This window comes from Phocoena phocoena, chromosome 11 (genome assembly GCF_963924675.1).
Source record: "Phocoena phocoena chromosome 11, mPhoPho1.1, whole genome shotgun sequence".
Classification (NCBI taxonomy): Eukaryota; Metazoa; Chordata; class Mammalia; order Artiodactyla; family Phocoenidae; genus Phocoena; species Phocoena phocoena.
The window spans coordinates 38,240,950-38,267,224 of NC_089229.1; the positions used below are offsets into that span (position 1 = coordinate 38,240,950).

Sequence of the window (26,275 nt, forward strand, 5' to 3'; positions counted from 1 at the left end):
AATAGGGTAATAAGATATGCCCCAGTTCCTAAATAAGTTAATAAAAATGTTGCTTGAAGAACAGCTGGCCTTAGCTGGAGCTGGGATGAAGAAAAGAGTGGTTGCCTGGACTCCACTTAATGAAAGGTATTAGAGCATCAGTGGGGTCAAGGAGAATTATGCAGAGTAACTCAGGTTCATTATTTTACAAAAGGAATTGCATTTAAAAGGACTTTTAAATTTATAATTTAGAATTTGATACCTAAGACAGAAATTCATAATAGCAAAGATTACACTTTTGGAACTGATCCAGGATAAAAAATGTGATATGTGGCTAGAAAGTATAAAATTTCCCAGAATGGCTTCAGTATTTTACAGATCTTACTATATTAACTCATAGTATTTTTAGTATTATAGGTTAAGCACGTATTTGATAATAGAAATTTAGTTTTCCTAAATTTTAAAACCATATTTGGACAAAAGTATGTATATACTCAGAACATATATATCCCTGTACAAATTAATGAAATTCGTATGATGAACCTGAATTTCCCCACTCCATAATGACTCTATTTAGATATTGTGAAATAATGAGAAAAACATTTTAATTCCAGTAAACACAAATGATCGGTTGAATTTCTAATGTAAGGGAAGTACCATAATATGGTAGAAAGAGTTCTGGATTAGTAAGAGTTCTACTAATAATTAGTTAAAGCACACTCTCAGCAGACACTAAACCTCTGTGCTTCATTTTCCACGCTTGCAAAATGAAATGGCTGAATGGGGTTATCTTTGAAATCCAATAAAGATCTAAAATTATGTAATTCTAAAGTTTAAAAGCACAAGAATATAATTTTATTTCATCATAGTCCTACCAGTAGTCTCTGGCAGAGTACTTCATATGTATTAAATAACTTCATCTTGAATATACGGATTTAAAAGGGTACCACACGTGATATTAAGCATATCCCCACAAATGAACTTCAGGCTTTGAAGATGGAGTAGATATATTTTCCCAGTTCCCTCCACTGAGTACAACTAAAACCTTGGACATTAAATATGAAACAAACATAAGAAGACTCTGAAAGGTGGTGAGAAGGCAAAGCAACTAGGGAACTCACGACCCAGGGAACAACACAGTGGTGAGCTCTCTGGCTTGTCTTTTTGCCTTGTATAGCCCCAAGGCCAGCAATCTCCAAATGCCAACCAGCTCAGACTAAAAAAGCCTCAGAAAAAGCCTCCTCCCTCTAACAGAAAAAAAACAGTGCAGCCTAGCAAGACAGAAAACTTTTAGACAATAACAACTCTACCCAAAAACTACAGAAAAAAGCTGTGGTCCCACTCCCTCCCATGACGACAAAGGTCAAATGAAGAAGCTAGTCTGCCTTTACTAGGCGGTAGTGAGGTACCTAAACCATCCTTCATAGAGTGAGGTAAAATAGGGAGCCAGAACTTTCACCCTTTCCGGAGGTAGTAAGTCCCCTCCACCGTGTCAGTGGAGAATATGAGGCACTCCTATCCTCCTTAGTGGAAGCCTGGTGGGCAGCCCTGTTTCTCATGCTCACCCAACATCCTCCCCTTGGGTGTCAGCAGAGGCCAAGTGGGGAATTTGGATTTCTACATACATCTGGCGGTAATGGAAAGGTGCCCTCCTTTTCTCTACCAGAGTGCTATCAAAGGAAACCATCACAAATTTAGTATCCTTAATAGTTGTAGGACTAGTCAAATCATGTATTTCATATTAACTGAGCTGTGGTCATTGTGATTTTAAAGAGTAAGTTCATATATCAATGCATATATGTGGAATCTAGAAAAATGGTACAGATGAACCTATTTGCAGGGCAGGCATAGAGACGCAGACGAAGAGAACGGACATGTGGACACGGGGGGCAAGGGGAGGGTGGGACGAATCAGGAGATTAGGGCTGACATATATACACTACCATGTGTAAAACAGATAGCTAGTGGGAACCTGCTGTATAGCACAGAGAGCTCAGCTTGGTGATCTGTGATGACCTAGAGGGGTGGGATGGGAGCGGGGTGGGAGGGAGATCCAAGAGGGAGGGGATATATGTATACATAAAGCTGATTCACTTCATTGTACAGCAGAAACTAATACAACATTGTAAAGCAACTATACTCCAGTAAAAAAAAAGTTCATTTCATCTAAGGTATAAAATTCTTGATATTATTCCCTTATTATCCTTTTGATGTCTGCAGTGATTTCATTTCTAAATATTGGTAATTTGTGACTTCTTTTTTTCTTTGTCGGGCTCGCTAGACATTTGTCAATTTCATCTTTTTGAAGAACCAGTTTTGTTTAACTGATTTTTCCTACTGTTTTTCTGTTTTCAGTTTCACTGATTTCTGTTCTTATTTTTATTATTCACTTCCTTCACTATATCTTCCTTTTCTTTTTCTAGCCTCTAGTGGAGGGGAGAACCTTAGATTATCGATCTGAGACTTTTCCAGTGTATGTATTTAATGCTATAAATTTCCCTCTCTTCACTGCTTTAACTGTTTCACACGTTTCGATATATCGTATTTTCATCTCATATCAATTCAACACATTTTAGTTTACCATATTTCATTATCTCTTGAGACTTCCTTTTTGACAAATGTATTATTTACAAGTATCACTTTCTGCAACTGATTCGATATACATTTCAGCTCCAACTTTGCATCCTGAGAACACTTAAACATAATTTTAAAACTCCCCAAAAAGAGATCTCCATGCCTCGATAGTTTCACTGGAGAACTCAACCAAATGTTTAAAGAAGAATTAACACAAATTCTACACAATCTCTTCCAGAAATTGAAGAGATTTGTATTATAAAGCTAGTATTCTCTGATACTGATACTAGACAAAGACGGTGAGACTCATCAAGAAAAAAGAAAGAGGGCTCAAATCAATAAAATTAGAAATGAAAAAGGACAAGTTACAACGGACATAGAAATAAAAGGATCATGAGAGATTACTACAAGCAACTATATGCCAATAAAATGGACAACCTAGAAGAAATGGACAAATTCTTAGAAAGGTACAATTTCCCAAGACTGAATCAGGAAGAAATAGAAAATATGAACAGACCAATCACAAGTACTGAAATTGAAACTGTGATTAAAAAACCTCCCAACAAACAAAAGTCCAGGACCAGATAGCTTCACAGGTGAATTCTATCAAACATTTAGACTTCTCTAAAGTTAACACTTTAGAGACTTCTCTTAGTTAACACCTATCCTTCTGAAACTATTCCAGAAAATTGCAGAGGAAGGAACACTCACAAACTCATTCTCTAACGCCACCATCACCCTGATACCAAAACTAGACAAAGACAGTGAAAAAAAAAAAACCCGCAAAACTACAGACCAATATCCCTCACGAATATAGATGCGATAATCTTTAACAAACTATTAGCAAATAGAAATCAGTAATAAGTAAAAAGAAGTACACCATGATCAAGTGGGGTTGATTCCAGAGACCAAAGATTTGTTCAGTATTAGAAAATCAATCCATTTAATCCACCATATTGACAAGCCATATTAACAAGAAAATTACATGAACATATCAATCAGTACAAAAAAATTTATATAACATTCTTAACATGACAATATTACAGAAAATGGAGAGCAAATTAGTGGCTATCAGAGGGTTAAGATGAGCAGAAGTACAAGGAGAGTGGGCAGGAGTTGGGTGTGGCCATAAAAAGGCAACATGAGAAATTATTCTCACTGAAATATTCTCTATATTGATTGCATTGATATAAATATGGTGGTTGTGATACTGCACTGCAGTCTTAAGAGATGTTCCCATTGGAGGGAACTAGATAAAGGGAGCACAGGAGTTCCCTATATTATTTCTTATATATGCACGTGACTCTATAACTATCTCAAAATAAAAAGTTTAATTAAAAAGATTTACCACAGAAGACATGCCTTTCTTAGATATTTTACCACATAATTGTCTAAACATAATTTTGTGGCTGAAAGTTTCTACTTCAGGCACCCAAAGTATGCATACTGAGTATTCACTGTGTCTCTATCACTCTTCTAGGCCTGTATATTGATTGGCTGATTCATTCATTCTTTAATAATATATTTATTGAGTATCACTGTACACCAGATGCATTCCTGGGCACTGAAAACAAGGGTGAAGTGCACAAAGGAAAATCCCTATTCTCATGGAGCATGCATTGTAATGAGGACAGATCCACAGATAATGATACCTATAACAGAGAAAAGTAAAGCAAGAAAGAGGCATAGAAAATTCTAGCTGGGAGGAGTTTTAATCATAAATACGTTAGATCCTCTTTGAAGAGGTGGTATTTGAGGCTAAATTTCAAAAGATGAAGGAAGAGACACATACATTACTAGGGAAGAGAATGCTAGGTTGAAAAAGGACCTTACGGACCATTAAAATGACTGTGGATTTTATTCTTTATGATTTGAGAGATTCAGTGAATTTGTAATGAACAAATCCTTCTCCATCTGAAGAGATTACTGCAGGGTTTTAGGAAAAGGGCCAAAAAAAAAATCACTGTTTTCAGAGTCAATTTATGTTGCTTCCTACTCTAAATTTAGCAGAATACCCAATTTCCATAATATTGTATTCAAATTTCTGCTACAACTATACAAAGCAGAGTAAGGTCCACCTGAGTTATTCGATCTCACGTCCTATACTCTTTTCAGTACAGCACCCTCTAGTCAGGCTTCCATCTCAGCCTTGACCCCTTATTACATTCCTTTGTACTACTATGTGTTTTCCCTTGCTGTGTCTTGGAATTTCTATTTACTCCCCTCTATCTATCTCACCATTTTCATGAATAGCGATGGGGCCACAGAGTGGCTTACCATAAGTGCTTTAGCATACCCATAATCTTCAGGTCTACCTAACCTCCGCCATCTAAGATTGCTCAAATAAAAAGAAGAATGTTCTTTGATATGTACAACTGACATTTTCTCATAGCATATTGAGGAACAACAAAAAGAATATATAGTAAACTTAGCTATTTTATTGATCTATACCAGGTAAATCTAAGTAAACATTAGTATACCTGACTATGAAATTCAAGTTGCAAAACCATATCATCATCTTCTAATTAGGTTACTGAGTCTAAACTTCTATAAAGCAATTCCAAAGCTATCAATAAGCAACATCCAGTTGCTATTCCACTTCTTCAATACGGCCTTCCATAAAAGGTATTTCTCCTGAATTCCTATTTGATTCAAGCTTCAATCCACACAACTGACATATTTATGTAGGTTTGTGTTTAATTGCTTTATATTTATTAGATATGTCTTTACAATAATGGTGGAGTTATTTGGACCTGCAGAGCCGAGATCACCAATGCCATTTGGGATTCAAACTTGAGTCTTGAACCCCAAACACAAAGCCTGGACTCAGTAAGCATTACATGAGTATATGCTGGTCAAATGTCCACCATACCACAAGTATAAAGGATACTTTTCACCTGATGTTCACTCTAAAGGAAAGTATTATATTTAATAATTAAGTCTGTATGAAATATATTTTGTAAAGCATTTGAACTTCAATTAAAGTAGCAATGCTAATAGCTATTTCTCTCTGATCCATGACAGGCAACTATAATGGCTTTTGTGCTTTCTACAATTACTGACTGGTAAGTAGAATGTGTCAATTCACTTGCTTAAGAACAAACAGGACCACACAATTTTCCTGCATGTTTGACTTCTCATCTCGACTGACAAGAGCAATGTCGCTGGGATGCAGACAAAGGAAAAAGTAAACTTCTTTTGAATTAGCACATTAATTTGCAACCTTGAGAAAACTTTTACCATCCACATCCACTCTATTAAATGGTACTTAAGAATGGTCTAAATTCTCATAAATGGTATATCTTATTTTTTTTAAAAAGCTGGTAAATGGAAGTTAGATTTTGTCCTAATCACAGTTCGCCCAGTAATCTCTACACTGCTCACAGAGGCCCACAAAATAGGGCTCCAAATAAAGTACATAACAAATACATTTCTTAAATAATTCTTAGGGGAACGGCGGTCATGGCTTTGTAGAAGAGGCCTGAGAGTTTACATATATGCTATTAAACACTACACAGTTATTTGAAAGAACCAAGAGTAGAAGGGGAAAAAAACAGGGATATTAAACACACTCCCATTCGGTGCTGATCCATTAATATATCTGCAAGCTCAGTGGACTTCCAGTGGGTCCATCTAGGTGCCTAATACCTCCTACTGAACAAAAAGCTAATAAAGAAATCACTGCTGAAAAGAACACCCCTAAAAACCACAACTGAGTATTTCACTTTCCCTCAATTAAGTTTTGGGCATCCAAGGGATATAGCTTATTTTCCTCTTTTGATTCTAAATTACTGAACTTGGAAGAGCGTTGAATAAATCCAAACTGTAAAATTATCTTCCAGAAAAAAAGAACAAATTTTCAAACTCAATATTAAATCACCATATTTACTAAGATTTGAAAATAATATGGAGAAGTGCACGCATTTTGAACTAATTTGAGATTTTAAAAGTTAAGTCCTGTATGCACTTGAACTTGCTATAATATTTCTATTGGTACATATAATATACTTGGACAGAAAATGCTATTAAAATTACTAGGTTTGGGGGCCTTCATCTGTATTTGCCTTATTCTGACGTGTTTGACTGCGACAATGGAACCAGTTTAGACACTGAACACTAATCTCCTCATAAATTCAATAATCTATGATGCATGTTTAACTGTGCCCGATATGACCAAGTTTACACTGAGAAAAACACCCAATAATCCCTGGAAGGAATGTTAAGGTCAGACACTAGGCAGCAAGGGAGTGAGAAGTACAGAGTCAGTGACTCACAGCTGACTCTACACTGTGACTAATCTTAGACCACCATAAATTAGAAGTTTGCAACAGCTATAAAACTGCTTCCATTCTGAGCAATGAATCTCCAGTTCTTACTAATGTCTTACCAACAAACAATTCATGTGAACCCAGATAAAAGCAAATTATTTACCTAGTAAAAATTGTAATCATAAATACAATTACATGCTAGATCTGAAAATTAATTTTAAAGATAAACAAATTATTTAAATATTTTTAAAGCAGCAGTTAATACTCATGTTTCATATGAATGACTCTCCTGAATTGAAAAAAATTACATCTGCCTGGGAGAAAATAGCTATAATTTTGCCTGATGAAAGTGTGGAAATAATACATTGCAGTGGAGTAACACCCTTATGAAAAATTATGAATTTCATGAGAAAACAATTCATTTCTTTCTTTTACAAAAATTTGAGTGCCTAGAATGCCCAAGGCTCTTTGCTATGAACTGTGAGTAAAATAAAGACAAATAAGACATAGCCCCACAAGCAAAGAGTATACAGTGGAATAGAATGGTTCTCAAATTTCAGCACTGTCTCTCACCTCACATACCTTGTTTAAAGGAAGATTTGTGAGTTTTATTTTCCAAACTCTGATTCCACAGGTCTAGAGTAGGGCCTCGGGGATGTACCTTCTGATGCAGGGAGAGTCAGCAGTCCAAACTTTGAGCAACATTTGTCTTCAGTAGTAAGGGAGCACATAATACATGGTACAATATGCCTAATACCTTCCTAATTCATTGGTTTAGAATTCCTTCCGTCTCCATTCATGCGATCTTTTAATCCTGACTTAAAATCTAATTCAAATCCTTAAAGGATTTTTTTTTTTTTTTAAACAAAGATCTGTCCTTAAGTTCAGGTGGCTCTACATCAAGTGTATATACTTTGATTATGCATCTCTGTTCTACTAATTAAACTTCTGCTTCATTCCTGTGACTGAGCAGTCACCTTGAGTACCAGTGGAATCAATAATAATGAGTCCTCTGCCCTGTTCTCTGAGTTCTGAACCTCTCATTTATCTCAGAATTACTGTCCTGTCTTTCGTTGCCAGTTCTCTAGGACTCAGCTCCCGTCCAATGATCAAGACCATTTCACCTGGTACTAGACCACCCTGATGCAGACCACCTGCCTGCATTTGAACATATTTCCTTCTCTCAGACTCTGTATAGCAATGATCTGCTGCCCACCCACTGAGGAAACACCTGCTACCCCTTTCTGGGCCTCTCTGACACTGTTTGCCTGTCCTCACTGCTACACATCACCTGCCATCAAAATTCCTGGGTAATCTAGTCCAGTAATTCAGAAAATTTACAGAGAATCATCAGAGAGATGCTTAAAACTACAGATTCTTGGGCTTCATCTCTTGAGGCTATGATTCAGCCAAGTCTAGGGTGAAGTCTAGGAATCTGTAGTTTTAATGCTTAGCATGTCATTGAAGACTTAAACACACTCACACACATACACACACACACTTAAGCTGGGCTTTTAAGAACTAATACAATTTTGTGTGACGTAGAAAGGGAGTAGGACAATCTGATGGTGAAAAGTATTGAGCAAGTTTAAAGAAGAGAATCTAATCAATTATTAGCCCATAGCAGGTGCTTAATAAATGTCTTTTGAAATGAATACATGAAATCTAACGTGCTGAATAAATAAAGTTTGGCTACAGGTATCAGTTATATGAAGAGATGCAGTGGAGGAACAAAAGAATGAAAAGCTAAACAGAAGTCAAATCTAACTGGTGATGAATTCTGGGCTATATTTTGTACACGACGAGAATAGGTAAAACATTTGGAGTATTCTGGGCCATCTCTTATACATAGTACCTTTCATTATCACCTCTATGCTTCAGATACTTAAATCTCCATGTCTACTTCTTACCCCTCAGGTAATAAAATTCAACAGCCAACACATAAATGCTCTAAATTGTATGTTAGGGCCAATTCAATCAAAATAAGTGGGTGGAAAGATGGTACTGACAGGCAGGCTGAATGAGTATGGGTGATAAGGCCCCTTTGGGTATTACTACAGGAAGCAACAAGTCTGATATAAAATGAGGGCAGTCAAGTTGAAGAAGGGGCAAATTGCAGAGCCATGGCAGAGACTGAATTGATAAGCTCTGATTATATGTAGGAGAGATGGGAGGAAAAATCACATAAGAATATGAGGCTTGATCCCCAACTGATTATAAAGAACAGGTACAGAAAAGTGAGGAAGAGAAGGAGAATTCATGTTACATAAATTCCATTTTGAATATGTTTAGGGTTGATATACCAACCAGGTCCTCAGCTGAAACTTTCTAACAATTTGTGTGGCTGTTGGTGTGTGTTTGTGTGTGTGTGTGTGTGTGTGTGTGTGTGTGCAAGAGACAGAGACAGAAGATAAAATGCAAGAGAAAGTAGATTAAATTGATGGAGTTATGTTCTAGAGGAAACGCGAGTTTGAAACAAAAATGAGCAGTTAGATTCCTGAAAAGAGGAAGGCAATGAAGTTCCCAAGGGAGGCTACCTTGAGAGCATAAATAGAGATATCGGTAAATTTTGAAGGAAGGCAAATCAATTCTCTTTGATGCTATTAGTAAAATGAATAATAACATCAAAGATGGATGATAGTGGGGGTAGACCATGTTCAGAGGAAGAGTAGAATTTTCCTATGGAAAATTGATTAAGTGTAAACAGGGATGTAGAGTAGATTGTGGAGCAATTGGGAGAGTTAAAGAATAGGTGAACAAGATAGAACCATTTACATTTTCTCCAGCACTATTCATCAGCCAGCATCTAGTGAAAACAAACAGTGGGGTCCTTTCAGAGTTGGGAATCTCCTGGAAGATGAGTTACAGTGACACGCCTTGCGATGTAAGGAGCAAGAGACAGTTGTTGTTGCAACGTGTCCATTCCAGATGAGTAGGTAAGACACTAAAGTCTCAAGAAATGTTGCCTTGAAAGGATGAGAAGAAAAAGATACTGAAATCAGAGAAGGTACACCATGTCTTGAAGTTCTGTGGTTTATAGCCTCAAAGATAGAAAAGTAGAGTAAAACTGGGTGATGCTGATTTCAAAAGGAGGAAAGGGTTAAAAGATATTTCAAAGATAAGGATCCAGAGGTGCCAGAGGTAAACAATTACGTCAATACCTACAGTCCCCAGTAGGGAGGACCTCCAGGGAAGTGGTGTTATTGGGAAGGAGTCAGGTTTTCATTTATATGAAGAGGTACAATATTAGAGAAGGTAGAAGATGAAAGAGATTATGACTTAGGGTGGATCACTGTTAGAGAGAGTAAGAGTTTTCCTCTTTAAAGACTAGAGCTTAGTGACCTAGATATTTTTATTCCAATAATACAAAAGATGAAGGCTGGTATAAAGAGAAGGAAGGAGATGAAACTGAGTCTGACACTGCAACTTTGGAATTCAGGGAAGCATCAAGAATGCCATAAATCAATTTAAAAAAAGATATATATGTGTGTGTGTGTGTGTGTGTGTGTGTATATATGTTACATATTCATTCCCTATTTTAAATTACAATAAAACATAGTTCAGTAAGTTTGGTGTTTGTATAATAAGAAATAGATACTTGTAAAAACACAATGAAGCAGATTTTCTCTTTTTTCCTTTCAGCCTCCCATTGCTATGGAGGTGGTTCAATGGACCACACAGCTGGCCCTCAGGTAACATGTGGGATGAAAAAGTATGTGTTATATTTTTTAATATTTCTTTTAAAGTTTTAGACAAATGTGCTATAAAGATTACAAAGGTTATTGACAAACGTAGGACACAGTCCAGGAACAGTTTTGTGTTTCAGGTTAGTTCTTTCAGGTAAATTACATGCTTCAGATCAGTTACCTGTTTCACATTTGTTACCTGTTTCGGGTAGCGTGCTGATGTTGCATGCACTTTCATCACCTTCACCAGCTGAGGTTGAAGCTCTTATTTTAAAGACATACGAGGTATTGGCGAGAAGTTTCATGAAAGTATACATGTGCTCTTGGGGAGAGATTTTTGTAGCATTCCTTTCAACTGTTATCATATAATGTGTAATTATTCCATTTGCCTTTTTGGGTGGATCCCACTTCACTAAAGCTGACTGCCAGCTAGTTGCCATACACTGTATGTTCTGTACAACATCTGGAACTTAAGAGATAAGCAAATGCCCAAAGTTAAAATTTATACACATGTAGTAGAGAAATGATTTCATTATGCAATTGCTAGAAAAAGTCATGTTTAGGAGTAGAGACAGAATAAAAATTTAACGTATCAACCTTTCAATGTGCGCTCAAAAAATTCTTAACATGGGCTGAATCAGATGGCAGTTGGCCCATTTTCTATGTTACCATATTTATCCTTACAATACTGAATCCATCACTGAATATTCTCCTAGGCCCAAGCAGCAATCACATCCTCAAATCCTCAGTAGCAACTATGTAGCCAGCCTCAAGCTCAGGCAGTGGTTGAAGCCTGCCCTCTTTACCTCTTAATGGGAAGGAGCAGTCTTAGCCATACTTTATGATGGAACTTTTTAATGCAAAACGTAGATGTAGGTGCCTCACTGAAATGGGTACTTCTCAGGGAAATGTCTGATTATATAATGTCCCCTAATGTAAGCATAGCTCTTTTTGTCACACTAAAAAGAGGAAGCTATAAAGAAAATTTGCATAGAGTCAATTTGTGGATTACAAACAGCAAGCGGTGAAAAGAAACAACTTGTCGTTGTGCAAAACATAGTTATTTAAAGAATATCCAAGTAATCTTTGACTTGCCTACAGTTCTCTCCTGTGGTGTAAATTTCTATCTTTACAAACGCTTCTTCCTCTGTAAGATAAAGGCATCAAAACTAAAAGAGAATAACTTGGGGGGGGGTGGCATTTAAAATGAAAGAAAAGCCAATTCCTAGGCTGATCCAGGGCTCTGGCAGTTAAATATGGTTAATTATTTGCTTTCTTATTTTCAAAAACATATACTAATACCAATAAATGAAAAAGAGACAGTTGCTAATTTACTTAAGTTTAGATTATAAACCTGGATTTTGTGAACAACTATTTCACTGACTCTCCAAACTTAAAAACAATTAATTAGCCAGCTGATAACACTTCAAGTTGAGAATTTTATTTAACCAATCAGGGCACAGGACTTTGTGGAATTATTTTATTTTGCTGGTAAAAAAAATTTTTATTGGTTTACATAATACTGTCTACAAGATTAGCCTTGATTTTTATCTATCTGTGTGTAAATAGTTAAAATGTTTTTTTCTTTACGGGTTTAGCCTTTTTTCTATAGTATCACTCAGTTATGATATGCATTTCCTACAGTCACGTCCAGTTTGTACTAGAGGTCAGACACGGATGTTCTAGTTCAGTTTCTTTACTAATTTTCTCAGCCCTTTTCATCTAATCTGCCTGAATCATGGCTTCTTCATCTGAAGTATGGGCACAGGGGCAACCGTAATGTTTTTTTAGTATCTGTGTGTCCAACACTCTAATAAGTGCTTCATATGGGTCTTTTCAAATATTTTTCCCAACAACCTTCTGGGTGGCTACTGCTAATGTGTGTTTCTTTTCAGTTAAAGATACAGAGGCTCAGAGGAGGCACGTGCCTTTGCCAGGGTTATACAACTAGCAAGTCACAGAGCTTGGATTCCAATCCAGGCACTGACTGCAGAGCATGAACTCTTATCCACTATAAATACTACTTACTTAGCCTGTCTTATAGGCATGCCATGAAAATAGTATCAGGTATTCATAAATTAATGTAAAATGGTTAATTTATCAGTGAGTGGTCTCCAATTTCAATTTAGAGATTCACTAAAACAAAAAGAAATGCACCCAGAGGTACAGGGAAGAAATGACTAGAGCAGGATCTTGAGCTTATTCAATAATCATTGACCAAAAAAAAAAAAAAGAGCGAGGAAGAGTTGCCTTTAAAAATATGGTCCAGGGCTTCCCTGGTGGCGCAGTGGTTGACAGTCCGCCTGCCGATGCAGGGGACAAGGGTTCGTGCCCCGGTCCGGGAAGATCCCACAATGCCGCAGAGCGGCTGGGCCCGTGAGCCATGGCCACTGAGCCTGCGCGTTCGGAGCCTGTGCTCTGCAACGGGAGAAGCCACAGCCGTGAGAGGTCCGCGTACCGCAAAAAAAAAAAAAAAAAAATACGGTCCAGTTGAGAGAAGGAAAAGTATTAAATCATTAAATCAGTTATAAATTAAAACTATTCAGTACACAGTTGAGTTATGACATGTAGGTGATGGACAGGTAAGTTGTTTAATTAGAGCGATGGTATTTCAGTCTTCACAGTCCCCTCCACATGTCACAAATGGACTACGGGAAAGTAAAAGCTTACATACTGACTAGTGCTCTTCAAATGTCACAACACATCATCTTTAAAAAATTACAGATTTTTTTTCATGAAAATATAAATCAACCTGTTAAAAGTGATTAATGGTTCATTTCTTTTTTCCCCAGCTGTCTCAGATGGTACTAAGAAGTAGGTAATTTTTACATATATCTAGAAGCCTACTTTGTTCCTAAAGTAGTCTTTTATTTCAGCTTCCTCAGTTCAAAGTGAAAAACCATGTGTAAATATGTATCTATTTGATTGCAAACAAGACAACCCAGCCTATCCTTAAAGCACTGAAATTCAACTTCCCTTTGAATGAACAATTAAATATTGATAGTCAAATAAACTGAGAAAGGAAAGGGAAAAGTGTTAAAATACAAAATCAAACATTTTAGGATCCAAAATCCATATCTAACCTGATTCTTGGGTTGTGAATTTTACTACGTTACTAAATTGATTGCCATTTCCAACTTTAGTAAAGGCAGATATGCTGATAGAATAGGTGCTGATGGGTTCCAGTCCAACAAGTTTGGCTTCAGTTTGCAAACCTGAAATATTCTGAAAAGCAGAAATAAAATTCTTTGTCACAATGCATCATCAAAAAACTTATTTATAACTGGAAGAAATATTTAATACATCAAAATTATGTCTTCTGTGTTTAGCCTATGATTTAGTAAGCACAGGTATTTTTTATTAAAAATTTAAAAATTAAACATTTTGTGTGTGTGCCCCAGGGTGTGCTCAGCTGATAAAGCAAGGATGAACTGGATACCCTCTCAGCACTGAAGAATCTCATAACTGCCATTTGTTTTTAAAGCTGAAGTGTTTTGTTTTCATTTTGTCTCCCTGATTTTTACTTGGAATTACATACTGATTACTTCCTTAAAATTGGCTAAAATTGAAGTCCTCAATTGAAATCCAACTTAAGAGCAGTCAGTGGTACTTGATTTTTCTTGAATTCATCTAAATTCATTTTTTAATTCTCAGTAGCATTTTGTGTAAATTAATTTATTCATCAGCTATTGTATGGTAGGCACTGGAAATACAGCAGTGAATGAAACAGAACCTCTGCTCCTATGAAGCTTAAACTATGAGTTTTCCCAGACAACTCCTAAATTTCTAATTTTATGCAATCTCTTAGGAAAATGAAAAAAAAGAACAGTTATCACAGTTGTTCAAAAGAGGATATTATTTCTCATAGAAAATTTTACCATCAAATATAAAGCCTTCATTCAAAGAGAATTGTCCTAATAGAAAGAGCACTTAAGATTGATAGTTACCCTATGGAAAAAGAAGACAATCTCCTATGTGGTATAATTTTAAGAATACTGCATTATATCTAATCCGAAATATAAACTACTTTCACTTATATATTAAACATTTCAGTGGCAGAAATTTAGCAAGACTACTAATGCTGAGGGCACTCACAGTTAGAATCATTATTTTAAATTAATCTCTTACAAGTCACTGACATACTTTATGAACTCACTGTATTATGCTGTTTTCTTTCATTCTTCCACAATTACTATATAGATAGTAAAAGATATATAGGACATGGTCCCTGTCATCAAGGAATTGTTATATTAATTAGAGAAATCTACCAACAACTGCATTCTAAGAAGAAATTAAACACAAGCAGGTAAATTTTGACTTGGGTTAGGAAGGGTGAGTAAGTACCCAGAGAAATGACTGAACTCAGGAGATTGTAATAAAAAGTGTGAGTAGCTTATTGGATAGTGGACAGACTGACAAAGTAAGTTGTAAGATGGAGACATGAGTAAGGAATATTGCCAAACATAACAGAAATTTTTTACTGAATAAAAATTTTTTTTCGGTATGTGTGAGTGACCCGAGTTACCAGCAGACCTGGGTCTTATTTATCTCCAAATGGATTAAACTGGATTGACTGAGATGGCAGGAACATTTGAAGTGGTTCTGGAATTATTATGCCTCCAGGAACTCACATACAATCTGAAAGAATAGAAAAGAAAAGAAAAGAAACTAACAGTTGGGACATAGAGGTAGCTGAAAACATAGAAAGGAAAACAGGACGACACACTCAAAGAGAAAGCCACACAGAGGGAGGAAAGCAGATAAAGAAAACTAGATGTTGAGAAAGGAAAAAAGATGGCACGAGGATACATTTAAAGGAATTTGAAAGAAAATAAGGCTATGAAAATTCAGGGAAGACACAATAGATGTAAAAAGGAATAACTAAAAGTAGTAGATTTTAAAAGAAAGCTACTCCTTCCACCCCAAAAAGGATATATTTAATACTTTATGGTATAAAGATTATATCTTCGCTACTAGTGAAATTTCAATGGTAGCATTTCTATTGAGAAAACAGATGTCTAAAACTCTTAGAATATAACCTACCCTCATATTCAGGTAGAGGAGTACTGTCATTTCAGGCTTAGTGCTATTACAATGCTGAATGGAATTTGTTCTTTTTTTTTAAACCATATACAAAAACAATAGCTACCACGTTTATCATATGCTGAGGATTGTTCTAAATGCTTTACATAGATTTTCCCTTACAATCTTCACTTTTTAGTGGATGTATCTTTACAGCTCCCATTTTGCACTTGAGGAAACTGAGTCATAAGAATTTAAGCAACTGCCCTAAAGCAGAACAATAAGTCTCAAAGTCAGGCTTCTAACCAGAAAATTTGATGCCAGAGTCCTTAATTCATGACTGTGCTAACGGTGTTGATGGTAGAGATCTCTGTTCTGAGGAAAAGATCACACATACACATCCACCCTTCAATATACATACATGTTCATCCTAGGAATGATCACATTCCTGGGATAATAAAGATTATTATCTTTAAAATATAGAAATATAGAAAATGATTCCTTCCTCCCCATTTGATACCTATTTACCAGTGATCCATACAGACAAAGCACGTTAAAAAAAAATGGAAAATGTTAAGATTAGACTAGAAATAGATACTAGAGGGCTAGAGACTCAGCACCATTAATGAAATTTCACACTGCTGGGAAACAGATTCCACATTTATGAAGAAATACAATTTGAATTCTACTCAGCCTATCAGATTTTAGAGTAGTATCTTGACTTCCAAAAAGAAAAGCATTATTCCTTATGACATAAACTTACACACTGCTTCTGATTTTTACTATTCACTTTTTAAGCTACACATGCTATAAAAATGATTTACCATCAGTAATAAATTATAATGCATATAATATTGGGGACAATGTTTATGCAAAGTTTTTGCACTCTCCTTGCTGCAACTAAAGAGCATTCCAGTACTTCATTTGCCTTTGGAAAAAAAATAAGAACACTTTCGCAAATAAATGCTAGTTAATTACAACATATTTTGGCAATTAAATGCTAGAAATCATATAGCTATATTTGAGACCCTTTGTTACATCAGTTCTTTGGGTATTTTTCATTGATTCTGAAACCTACAAATGGAGGAGTGAAAGGGCATTTAGCATTGAAACTAATTAGCATTGAAAGAAAAAGAATAATGATATATTTTTAAAGACCGATTAGTGTGGGATTACATGCTATCTGGAAAGGTTAACAGAAGTCCAGTATAAACACTTTTCTGAACAGGTTAAAAACATTCATTTGGTACTTCTTTTAACAACAAATACAATAGTCCCCCCTTATTCACAGTTCCATTTTCCACGGTTTCAGTTACCCACAGTCAACCATGGTCCCAAGATATTAGATGGAAAATTCCAGAAATAAACAATTCATAAGTTTTAAATTGTGAGCTGGTCTGAGCTGCATGATGAAATCTCGAGTTGTCCTGCTCCATCTTGCCCAGGGTATCAATCAACCCTTTGTCCAGCATTTCCCACCCATTAGTCAGTAGCCTTTTTGGTTATCAGATCAACTGTCAGATAGCGCAGTGCTTTTGTTCAAGTCACCCTTATTTTACTTAGTAATGGCCCCAAAGTACAAGAGTAGTGATGCTGGCAATTCAGAGATGCCAAAGAGAAGCCATAAAGTGTTTCTTTTAAGTGAAGATGATGAAAAATGTTCTCAATAAGGAAAGAAAAAGTAATCATATGCTGAGGCCGCTAAGATCTTCGGTGAAAATGAAGCTTCTGTGACATTCTATGAAATTGGGAAGAAGGGGGAAAAATGTACAAGTTTTGCTGTTGTACCTCAAACTGTAAAAGTTATTGCCATAGTATGTGATAAGTGCTTAGTTAAGATAGAAAAGGCATTAAATTTGTACAAGAAGATGTTTTGAGAGAGAGAGGGACCACATTCACGTAACTCTTATTACTGTTTGTTATAATTTTTCTATTTTGTTATTAGTTACGGTTGTTAATCTCTTACTGTGCCTTATTTATAAATTAAACTTTAGAAATTAAACTTGATGTATAAGAAAAAACACAGTACATATCGGTTCAGTACTATTCATGGTTTCAGGCATCCACTGGGGGTCTTGGAATGTATCCCCTGTGGGTAAGGGGGATGAATGTAGAAATATATTACCCTTAAGACAATAACAGATTTTAAATAGTCTGAAAAAATTTACTGTATACTTTCCAGCATTAACAAAATGGTGCAATTACTTCCTAACTTATAGCTATCTAGAAGTTATAAATTCTAAATAAAACGCTATATGAAGTACTTCACTTCCATATTTGACAAACGTTTGCTGTGTTTTCTGCAAGCATCCTTAAGTTGTAGGAAACCAAAAAGATTTTTTAAAAAGATGGTCCTTGTGTTAATTAAAGCAGTCCATTTTCCCCCTGCATGTCAATACTTTAATTGACTTTCTAAATTTTTGAAATAAATATATAGTGTTATCATCAACCTACCTTATAAAATATAGTATCAGTTTCATGCTCATGAATTTTTAAACTATATACTTTAACAATACCGCCTGGAACAGGACTCGGGCTCCATTTCAGCCATACAAGGTCTGAAGTGTAGTTGACTAAAGTCAAATTTTGAGGAGGTGCTAAAGGCACTGCAGGAAAACACATTATAAAACTTATATTCATAACATTTTTTAGCAGAAAAATATCATCGTGACTCTAGCTTCTTGAAGACACTAGTTAAGAAAGATTTATAAACTGATCATTTTAATTTCAGAAATAAAGAGCAGAAGTAATCATGCTTTTGTACTTGGAACTCAGTAGTTCCAAAGTAGCTTTAAACAGAACACCCTGTTCTGAAGATCACATTAAAAAAAAAAATGTTCAGCAAAGCAGATGAATAGTTGTCAGGCTGTTACAAATAGACAATCAAATATCCTTTCATTTTCCATGCTGTTCCTTAAAAAGAGAGAGCAAGTGCTGCAACAGTGAAATCATTGGAAGAAATATGGATTCTGGCTTACCTGACTCATCTGTGTAAAAGAAAAGAACACTGGAAGGACCCAGTCCTTTTATAGTTCTTGCAGCAGCAAAAAAACTATATAATGTAAATGGTGAAAGCTCGTCCAGTATTACATAGTTATCAGAAGTAACAAAAGAATAATTCTCACTTGGTCCTTGTAAAATTAAATCATAACTTATTATTGCACCATTTGGTTTTACTGGGGGATCCCATGATAAGAGAACTGAGGTAGAGGAAAGGTTTTTAAAAGTGTTGATTATTGGTGAAGTTTCTGGGACTATAAAAGAAAAAAAGAATATTAAGTGAAACAAAAGTGAGTTAGCATCAAGAAGAAGAGGCTTTAATAATAATGGGACTTAATTTTTATCAACAGGTAATTATTTTAATTTTAAGAAACTTAGAGCTTACTGTGTTTATTGAAAGGCTAATTACTTAAGAACAAACAGAATCTATGTAGTGACAAGAATAATGTTTTCTATCAGAAAGCAATATAAATAAGAAAACATCAACAATCTGCTTAATAGGCAATAAAAGGGTCCAGCCTACCATCTTCTTCAGTTTTGATGTGTAGTTGGGCAGTATAGGTATCAGAGAATCCCTTTTCTGTTGATGGAGTGATTTTTAATATATAATCAGTATATTTTTCCAGATTATCAAAATACATGCTTCTCTCATATGTAACTAGAGGTGGTCTCACGTGGCGAGGAGTTTGCTGTGAGCTCAGAGAAACATAGTAGAAGACTAGACCGTTTGGTTGAGACGGAGGGCCCCAGCTTACATTTATTGCAGTTGACGAAATGGACTTGTAAGTCAGGTTTCCAACAACTCCTTCAGGTACTATGACAGGTAATGTGCAAAATATAAAAATCATCAGTCACCCTAAATAAAATATAAGTAAATTCACAAACCGGAGGATAACTGTTGAAATGGCAACTACTACATCACCTGCTCTTACATTATTTAAATCCACATGTGGTAACATCATCTACTACAAAATATCTTCTAAATAATTATATTAAAATCATTCAAAATAAACCCTGTCACCTTTAATACGTGTGAGAACAGTTTTATGCAATATTTTCTTGGCTTTTCCTTCCTACAAGATGGTGATTATGAGTCTGTATATGAGATTATGAGTATGTGATGGAAATTATGTGTATGAGATTAGGAGTACGCACACATGTATGTGTGCATGTATACTCAGATATTTAAATATTTTGATAATGTATATTATCTAAACAATACTTTTAGTTTCTTTCTTCTAAAGATTATCCTTATTGTACATATGAAGTCATCCAGGGCCTCTCACTGGGAACAGTGCACAGTAAGTGTTTATTATTCATGGTGCTATAATAATAACTGATAAAACGTTATAGGTTGGTGAAAATCTTGGGAGAGATCTGCATTTAAAGAATTCCTGAAATGATATTGACCACAAATTGCACTTAACATTTTTGCTAAAGACTCCCCAAACTTGTATTTCCACATATCATATCTACTCTGCTGATCAATGAGTAAACAATTTAAAAGACTGTTCCAACAACAGGGAGAACATTCATTCTTCATACTTAAAGTATCTGTCAAATTTATAATCTTCAAATAATACACATAGAATTCTACTCTCAGCAGAAATTTAGGTCAGTATCATTTCTCAGTAAGAAGACTAATCTTTAAAAAATAAATGGACCATAGAAACAACCACAAGAAGAAATAGACAATGATCCATGTATCATCGTATTCTTGAAACTGAAACCTAAAAAACAGGAAGAGCTTCAGTCATTATAGTTTTCTGAATACTCAACACAAACAGGATTCTGCAGAAGCCACAAATGAGAAACTTCCAGAGTTAAAAAAAAAGATATTTTGGACATATTAGTCACAAACACAATAAGAACAAAGATGCTGCATAAAATCCTTTGTGGGTTCAAAGACTGAAAAGGAAACAAGTTGCTAGAGAGAAAAAAATGTCATTTCTAGAGCAAATGGATATTAAGTATTGGAAAATCCATCCACATACGCAACGGTTTTTTCCATGCCCATAACCGATGGCTGTGACATCTTTCGAAGCAATGAAAGTGACAGAATTTTTATAAATGGATGGTAGCAGTTTTCAGGAATAGAAAAGGCTGTTACTATTGTAATAGGTTTATAGCTATATTAAATGCATTTTCAAACTTCTATGACTGGTTAAATGTGCCTAAATAAAACACATATTTTATTACCAATACATACAAATAGAAAAAGATTCTGAAATAATTAAAGTTTTAAATTAATCCTATTAAACATTAATGAATGCTTTTCATTTACATACTGTCTTGATCTGTGTATACTTGAACTATGTCACTGCTTTTATTCCCATTTCCAACTGAAGTACTTGCTGTTACCCAAAATGTATAGTAGCTGAATATTGCCAGTTTATCTATTATTGCAGATACGGTCATATTGTCAAAGTCATTGGTTACTTCATGGAGTGTAAAATTCTGAAAAATAAACATATTGTTTTAATTGTTCAGAGTATATTTTTAGTATACATGAGCATTTCAAAGTAATTATTATTCATGGATTGGTTGCCTCAGTATTTTAATATGTTAATTTTTGAGGAAAATAAACAAAGAACTTTTTTATTGCAATAATTAAACTGGAAATATGTTTGTACTAAAAGAGGAATAGATGGTAGCAGTTTTATTAAATCAACATACAGAGTAGCAGAAACTCCAAGCTTAGCTGCAGTGAGGAAGGTCTAGTGGTGAACTGGAAATGCTACAATGTGCTGACCAGTGTCAGTTTCCCTTATGAAACATTCAAGTATTTTTCAAAACATTGACTATATAGTTTTAAACAAGTTTGGGAGTATTATAAAAATTTTAAGTGTTTTCTTCCTGTTAACAGTGTAGGAATTACGAAAGTGTTCACCTCTTTCTATGAACTCAAATGGTTATTATCTTTCATAGACCCTCTTTTTTTCTACAATCATGTAGAGAAATGGGAAGGCAGTTGGATACACTCTCATATGTGCTGAGTAAGAGAAATTTTAAAATTCTCTTGCATGACCCTAGTTATATTTGTCCCAAGGCATTTTTTGATAATTAAGGAATTACAATCATCCCTTCCTTGACCAAATTTTAAACACAAAACACATAGTCAAAATCAATTCTAAAATAAAGGAAAACAGACTTTTAAAAAAGTCACGTAGGTAATTAAATATGAATTAAGTATGAATAATTTTATAATAATGTCTACTTATACTGAGAAATCTGAATCATTCCAATCTGCACAAAGCCCTTAGAATCCAAAGACCTGCATTCAATTCTGGCAACAGCTCTGGATAAATCATCTGATCACAAAGCTTCTCCAACTGTAAAATGGGAATAATCATTTCCACTTCACAGAGGGCTTTTGAGGATTAGATAATATAAAGCATATAAAACAATACCATCTCTGGCACACGATAAAAAACTGATAATTAGTAAAAAGTTCATGAAAATTAGTAACACAGGATAATCAATTTGACTAAAATTTATAGTTATCGTGGTTCTGCAATGTATCAACAGACTAAATTCAGCAAATTTTTGTGGTTCTTTCCCAGTATAGGGAGTGGGGGAGAGTAAGTGTCAGAAAAGATCTATTTTACTTTTGTGGTGACTTATTTAGGAACAGACAAGTTAAAACATATTTAATCTCACACAAAATATGATCTGTGAACTTAATATCTTCCAACACATCTACTTTACACATGGCATAACTGGCTTACATAAATTCTCTCTTAAAATATTAATAGAGCTTTTTGACTTGACTTTGCTATAAAATTTATTCCGACTACCTATGACCTACCTTGATGACAGTATTAAGTAACAAATTATTTTTAATCACCCAGAAGTTATTCATGCTGAGTGTGAGTAAACATGCACAGACATGTAACAAATTTAGAATTATACCAGTTATCCAGATGATTATTCCATTCATCTATTTATTTTTGGAAAAAATGTCTTGTGGCTCAAACTATCTAATTAAGGTTTATTCTTTGTGTATATGAATGCAGTCAGAAGGTATTTAGTAAAAACTTCTCAAATTTGATTAATCAGCCAGTACTCATTTAACACTTTTTAATAAAAGACACTATGTCAGGCAAACTGAGGAAACATAAGTGAGTAAATGTTAAAATGTAGAAGAGTTAATATACTATACAAAACACAATATACCACAATTGGAGGAGGGACAAGATGTATTGCCAAGTAGTAGCAAAGAGATTAAATTCCACAAAGTCAGAAGAAGGAAAGATCACTTCACAACAAACTCAAGTGCTCCAAAATTATAACTAAGTACTGAAAATAATGTTGATCTGTTATAAGAATTTTATGTTCTATGATTAAAACATTTATTGGGCATTATCATACTGTACCAGAGGACTTCAGGGGATGGAAAGACAAGCGTCACACACAACTCTTTTCTTCATGTTATTTGCTATGGGATGAGGGAGCTAAGATAAGTAGCAGATACCAGGAATAGAAAGCAGAATATGATGTGCCATGCATGAGATATGCCACAAAGTTCTATGGGAAGAAGAAAGAGAAGGAAGAAAACAGCTCTACATCTATTCTGCTATATAATTTTCATTTTGAGGATTTCTTCTATTCTACCAATCCAAAATAGAAAATTAGGTAGTGAAGATTTTTATGCTATATTTAACGTTAACTTCAGAAATAAATTAAAGCACGGATGAACTTCAAGAAATATAAGAAATGTTTTAACATCATTAGCCTGTGTGCCCTCTTGCAGCTGTCACACCTAAAAGCACTCTTAAGATAATTTAATAAAAGATTACATTTTCTAAGATAGATGAATTGCAAATGGTATCATATTATATACTCAGGTTTGAATAAGAAGGTTCATAAAATCATGTTGAAATCATAGTTAAACATTTATACTCGATTACCTAGATGTGGACAAAGAGAACCAAAATTGAATCAGAGACAAGCCATAAAGTAAACTGTACAGAGGCAAAACCTTTGCTAAGATTCAGAACTACTGAATTTCGAATACTGAATATTGGTTAAATGCATGAAAAAAATCTGCAATTTGAATGGCCTCTATGACATAATGACACATTATTAAATTTGTGAACACATTGTGGTAAAAAAAAAAAAATTGCACACTGATCCTCATTCTTCCCCAAATACAGAACAAAAAGGAAGAGCAAAAATTGCTTGATGTACAGAGTTAAACAAACAGATCCTCTTTTCTTATGCAGTCCCACTCTGAGAGGGCCTTGAGCAGAATATAAAAATAGAACCAAACTCTGGACTGTCTTTTACTCACTGCTGAGTAAGGCTTAAGATAGCTTGCAAAGTTCTGCTCTGACCTTATTCATTAGCCTAAACTGTACTAAATCAAGTCATACTTTAGTCCCAGAGATTTCTGCTCACAAGAACTCTAGCGGCTACACATGGGTTGTTAATCACAAATGGAATTAGGCAACTTAGAATTAATAAGACTCATCTCTATCCTCCTTCTGCTTAAAAGGATGCAAACACTTAATAATGGTCAGAGTCATAATCAACATGCAGTCAACAGTCCGTATCAGTAAGGTACATATTCTGTGAATTGCAGTATTTCTTCTAAATTAGTGTTTTCCAAGTTATATTCCAACTCTCTCCATTCCTGATTCAATCACAACCAGTCCAGTTTTAATCTTTTCATCTACTAGAGTTCTGTGAAACAGTTTGGAGAAATAAAAGAATTTGGCTGAAAAATTAAAACTATTTCTTTAAACAAAATGCACTTTAGCTATTTTTATAACTGTTATTGTTCATATCTCAGAAAGTGTCCATCTGCAAAGTGTGCGACCCTATAACCTTGCATACCTCAAGTTAAATAAGCACATTTTAATAGTTTCATTACATCTGATACGAAGCAATGACGATGATGATGATGATAAGCCCTCCTGCTAACAACTGAAAATATTTTTAGAATTGAAGAAAAACACACAAACACATCCAAACATGAAAACTATTTATATTATATACAAACAGAAAGAAATTTTTTTTAGCTGAGAAATAATTGAGGGTAAATGAAACCATTAACTCTCTAGTGAACACTTCTTGGAGAAGAGGCACTCAGGGCCATATTTACATACAGAATTTTTAAAAGGTGGCAGCTTCATTGTTGGTAACACATTTGAAGCTGATAGAGAAACATGTGTGTGTTTGAGTATATGTGTGCATGCTTAGACAGTTTAAAATGTATTTATTTCTCCACCACATTTTTCTATGTCAATGGCAGTTCTACAAAATGTCTACACAAAATTCTAATAAGCAACTTTTTCTACCATGCCAAGTCTTTATCAACAGAGCTGAAGGATGTAAGTAAAGAAGCAGGAGAAAACTCAGGTCTTACCTGCACAAAAGTACCTGAAGTATTCCTGTAATAAACAGAATAATATTGTATAATCCCATTAGGTTTTGAAGGAGGCGTCCAAAAAAGAAGTACTGATGAAGAACTGAGGTTTGCATAATGAACATCTTTGGGAGGATCACTTGGTGCTAGAAAACAAATGATCGAACAAAAAACTGTACTTGTGTCTCTAAAATATGTGTGAAATGTTCTAAATGTTACCTGCCTTTGATTAGTTATGATAATTGTTTAAAAACTAAGAATAATATCTAATTAGAAATCAGAAATGAAATCCACAAGGCTCATTGGGCCATCCCCGTAACACTCTACCATAGCAATATCTAAGCAGAGACAGACGGATTTCTTACTCATAAAACACTATCCCAGTTCTAAAACATGCCTACTGCCCTAGATTTGAAAACAACATTATGACAAGTTTCCGATATAGAATGCATAATATGAAATTCTAATTTAACTTGCAATTTTGAAATTGAATAATAGAGGACAAAGGCAGAGAGCCGACTTCATGCGTTTTACTTTGTTTCATTTAAAAACACTAAATGCTTACTAAATGTTGAGTTCTGTGCTGAGTGCATTTACAAATATAAATTCATTTAATCCTCATAAGGACCCTGTGAGGTAGGTAACATATCGTTTCCATAATACAGATGGGAAATTGAGGCACAGAGATTAACATCACATAGGTAGAGCGTGAGCGAAAAGCAATTTTGCATGTAACCGTGACAGATATTAGGTTTAATGAGACATATTTATATTTGACACATTTTTTTTCTGAGTATGATATTCTTTTACTTGGCCTACATCCATAAGAACTCACCTCCTTCGGGTGTTCGAAAGTTAATGATATTGCTTCTCGTTTTCCCTTCACCAAATCGGGTGCTAGCTGTTACGTAAGCACTATATTCAACATTATAGTCCAAATCTGAAAACTCCAATGATGTTTCAGTTACATTAATGTTCTTTAATGATGATCTGTCCCTAAGAGGAAAATAAAGGATTATCTGCACAACTGACCTTTAAATTAAACGTTACAGATACATTTTGAGTACAAGTACATTAAAAATAAGCAACATTTATGCACAGATATTAATCCAGATTAATGGGATAAAGATGCTACTTATCCAGAAATGCTGAAAAGGACGAATTTCAGAATAATTCAGTGAGTAAATTCTTTTGTTTTCAAGTATACCCAGTAATTCAATCAAGTGTTAATAGGATGTTCATATTAAGAGTTTGCTTGGACTGATTTTAATGGCTCTCTAGGAATTCTGTGTGTTCAAAGTAATTACAGCATTCTCTTTCATACGAATGTTTTAGTTGTTCAAATATGTGTTCTACTGAAGTGTTGGCAAAATCTAA

General features: G+C 34.8%; 1 protein-coding gene across 1 annotated transcript in view; it reads right to left on the minus strand.

Moving 5' to 3' along the window:
* PTPRQ (protein tyrosine phosphatase receptor type Q) overlaps positions 1-26,275 on the minus strand; it is a 196,363-nt gene that overhangs the window by 109,049 nt on the left and 61,039 nt on the right. Inside the window, exons 18-25 of the mRNA XM_065887336.1 lie at positions 25,734-25,894; positions 24,899-25,044; positions 20,817-20,985; positions 19,052-19,342; positions 18,507-18,782; positions 17,983-18,134; positions 13,590-13,731; positions 10,706-10,975 (exon numbers count right to left, since the gene is read on the minus strand). Coding sequence (XP_065743408.1) covers positions 10,706-10,975; positions 13,590-13,731; positions 17,983-18,134; positions 18,507-18,782; positions 19,052-19,342; positions 20,817-20,985; positions 24,899-25,044; positions 25,734-25,894 — 1,607 coding nt within the window. The remainder of the gene's footprint in view (positions 1-10,705; positions 10,976-13,589; positions 13,732-17,982; positions 18,135-18,506; positions 18,783-19,051; positions 19,343-20,816; positions 20,986-24,898; positions 25,045-25,733; positions 25,895-26,275) is intronic.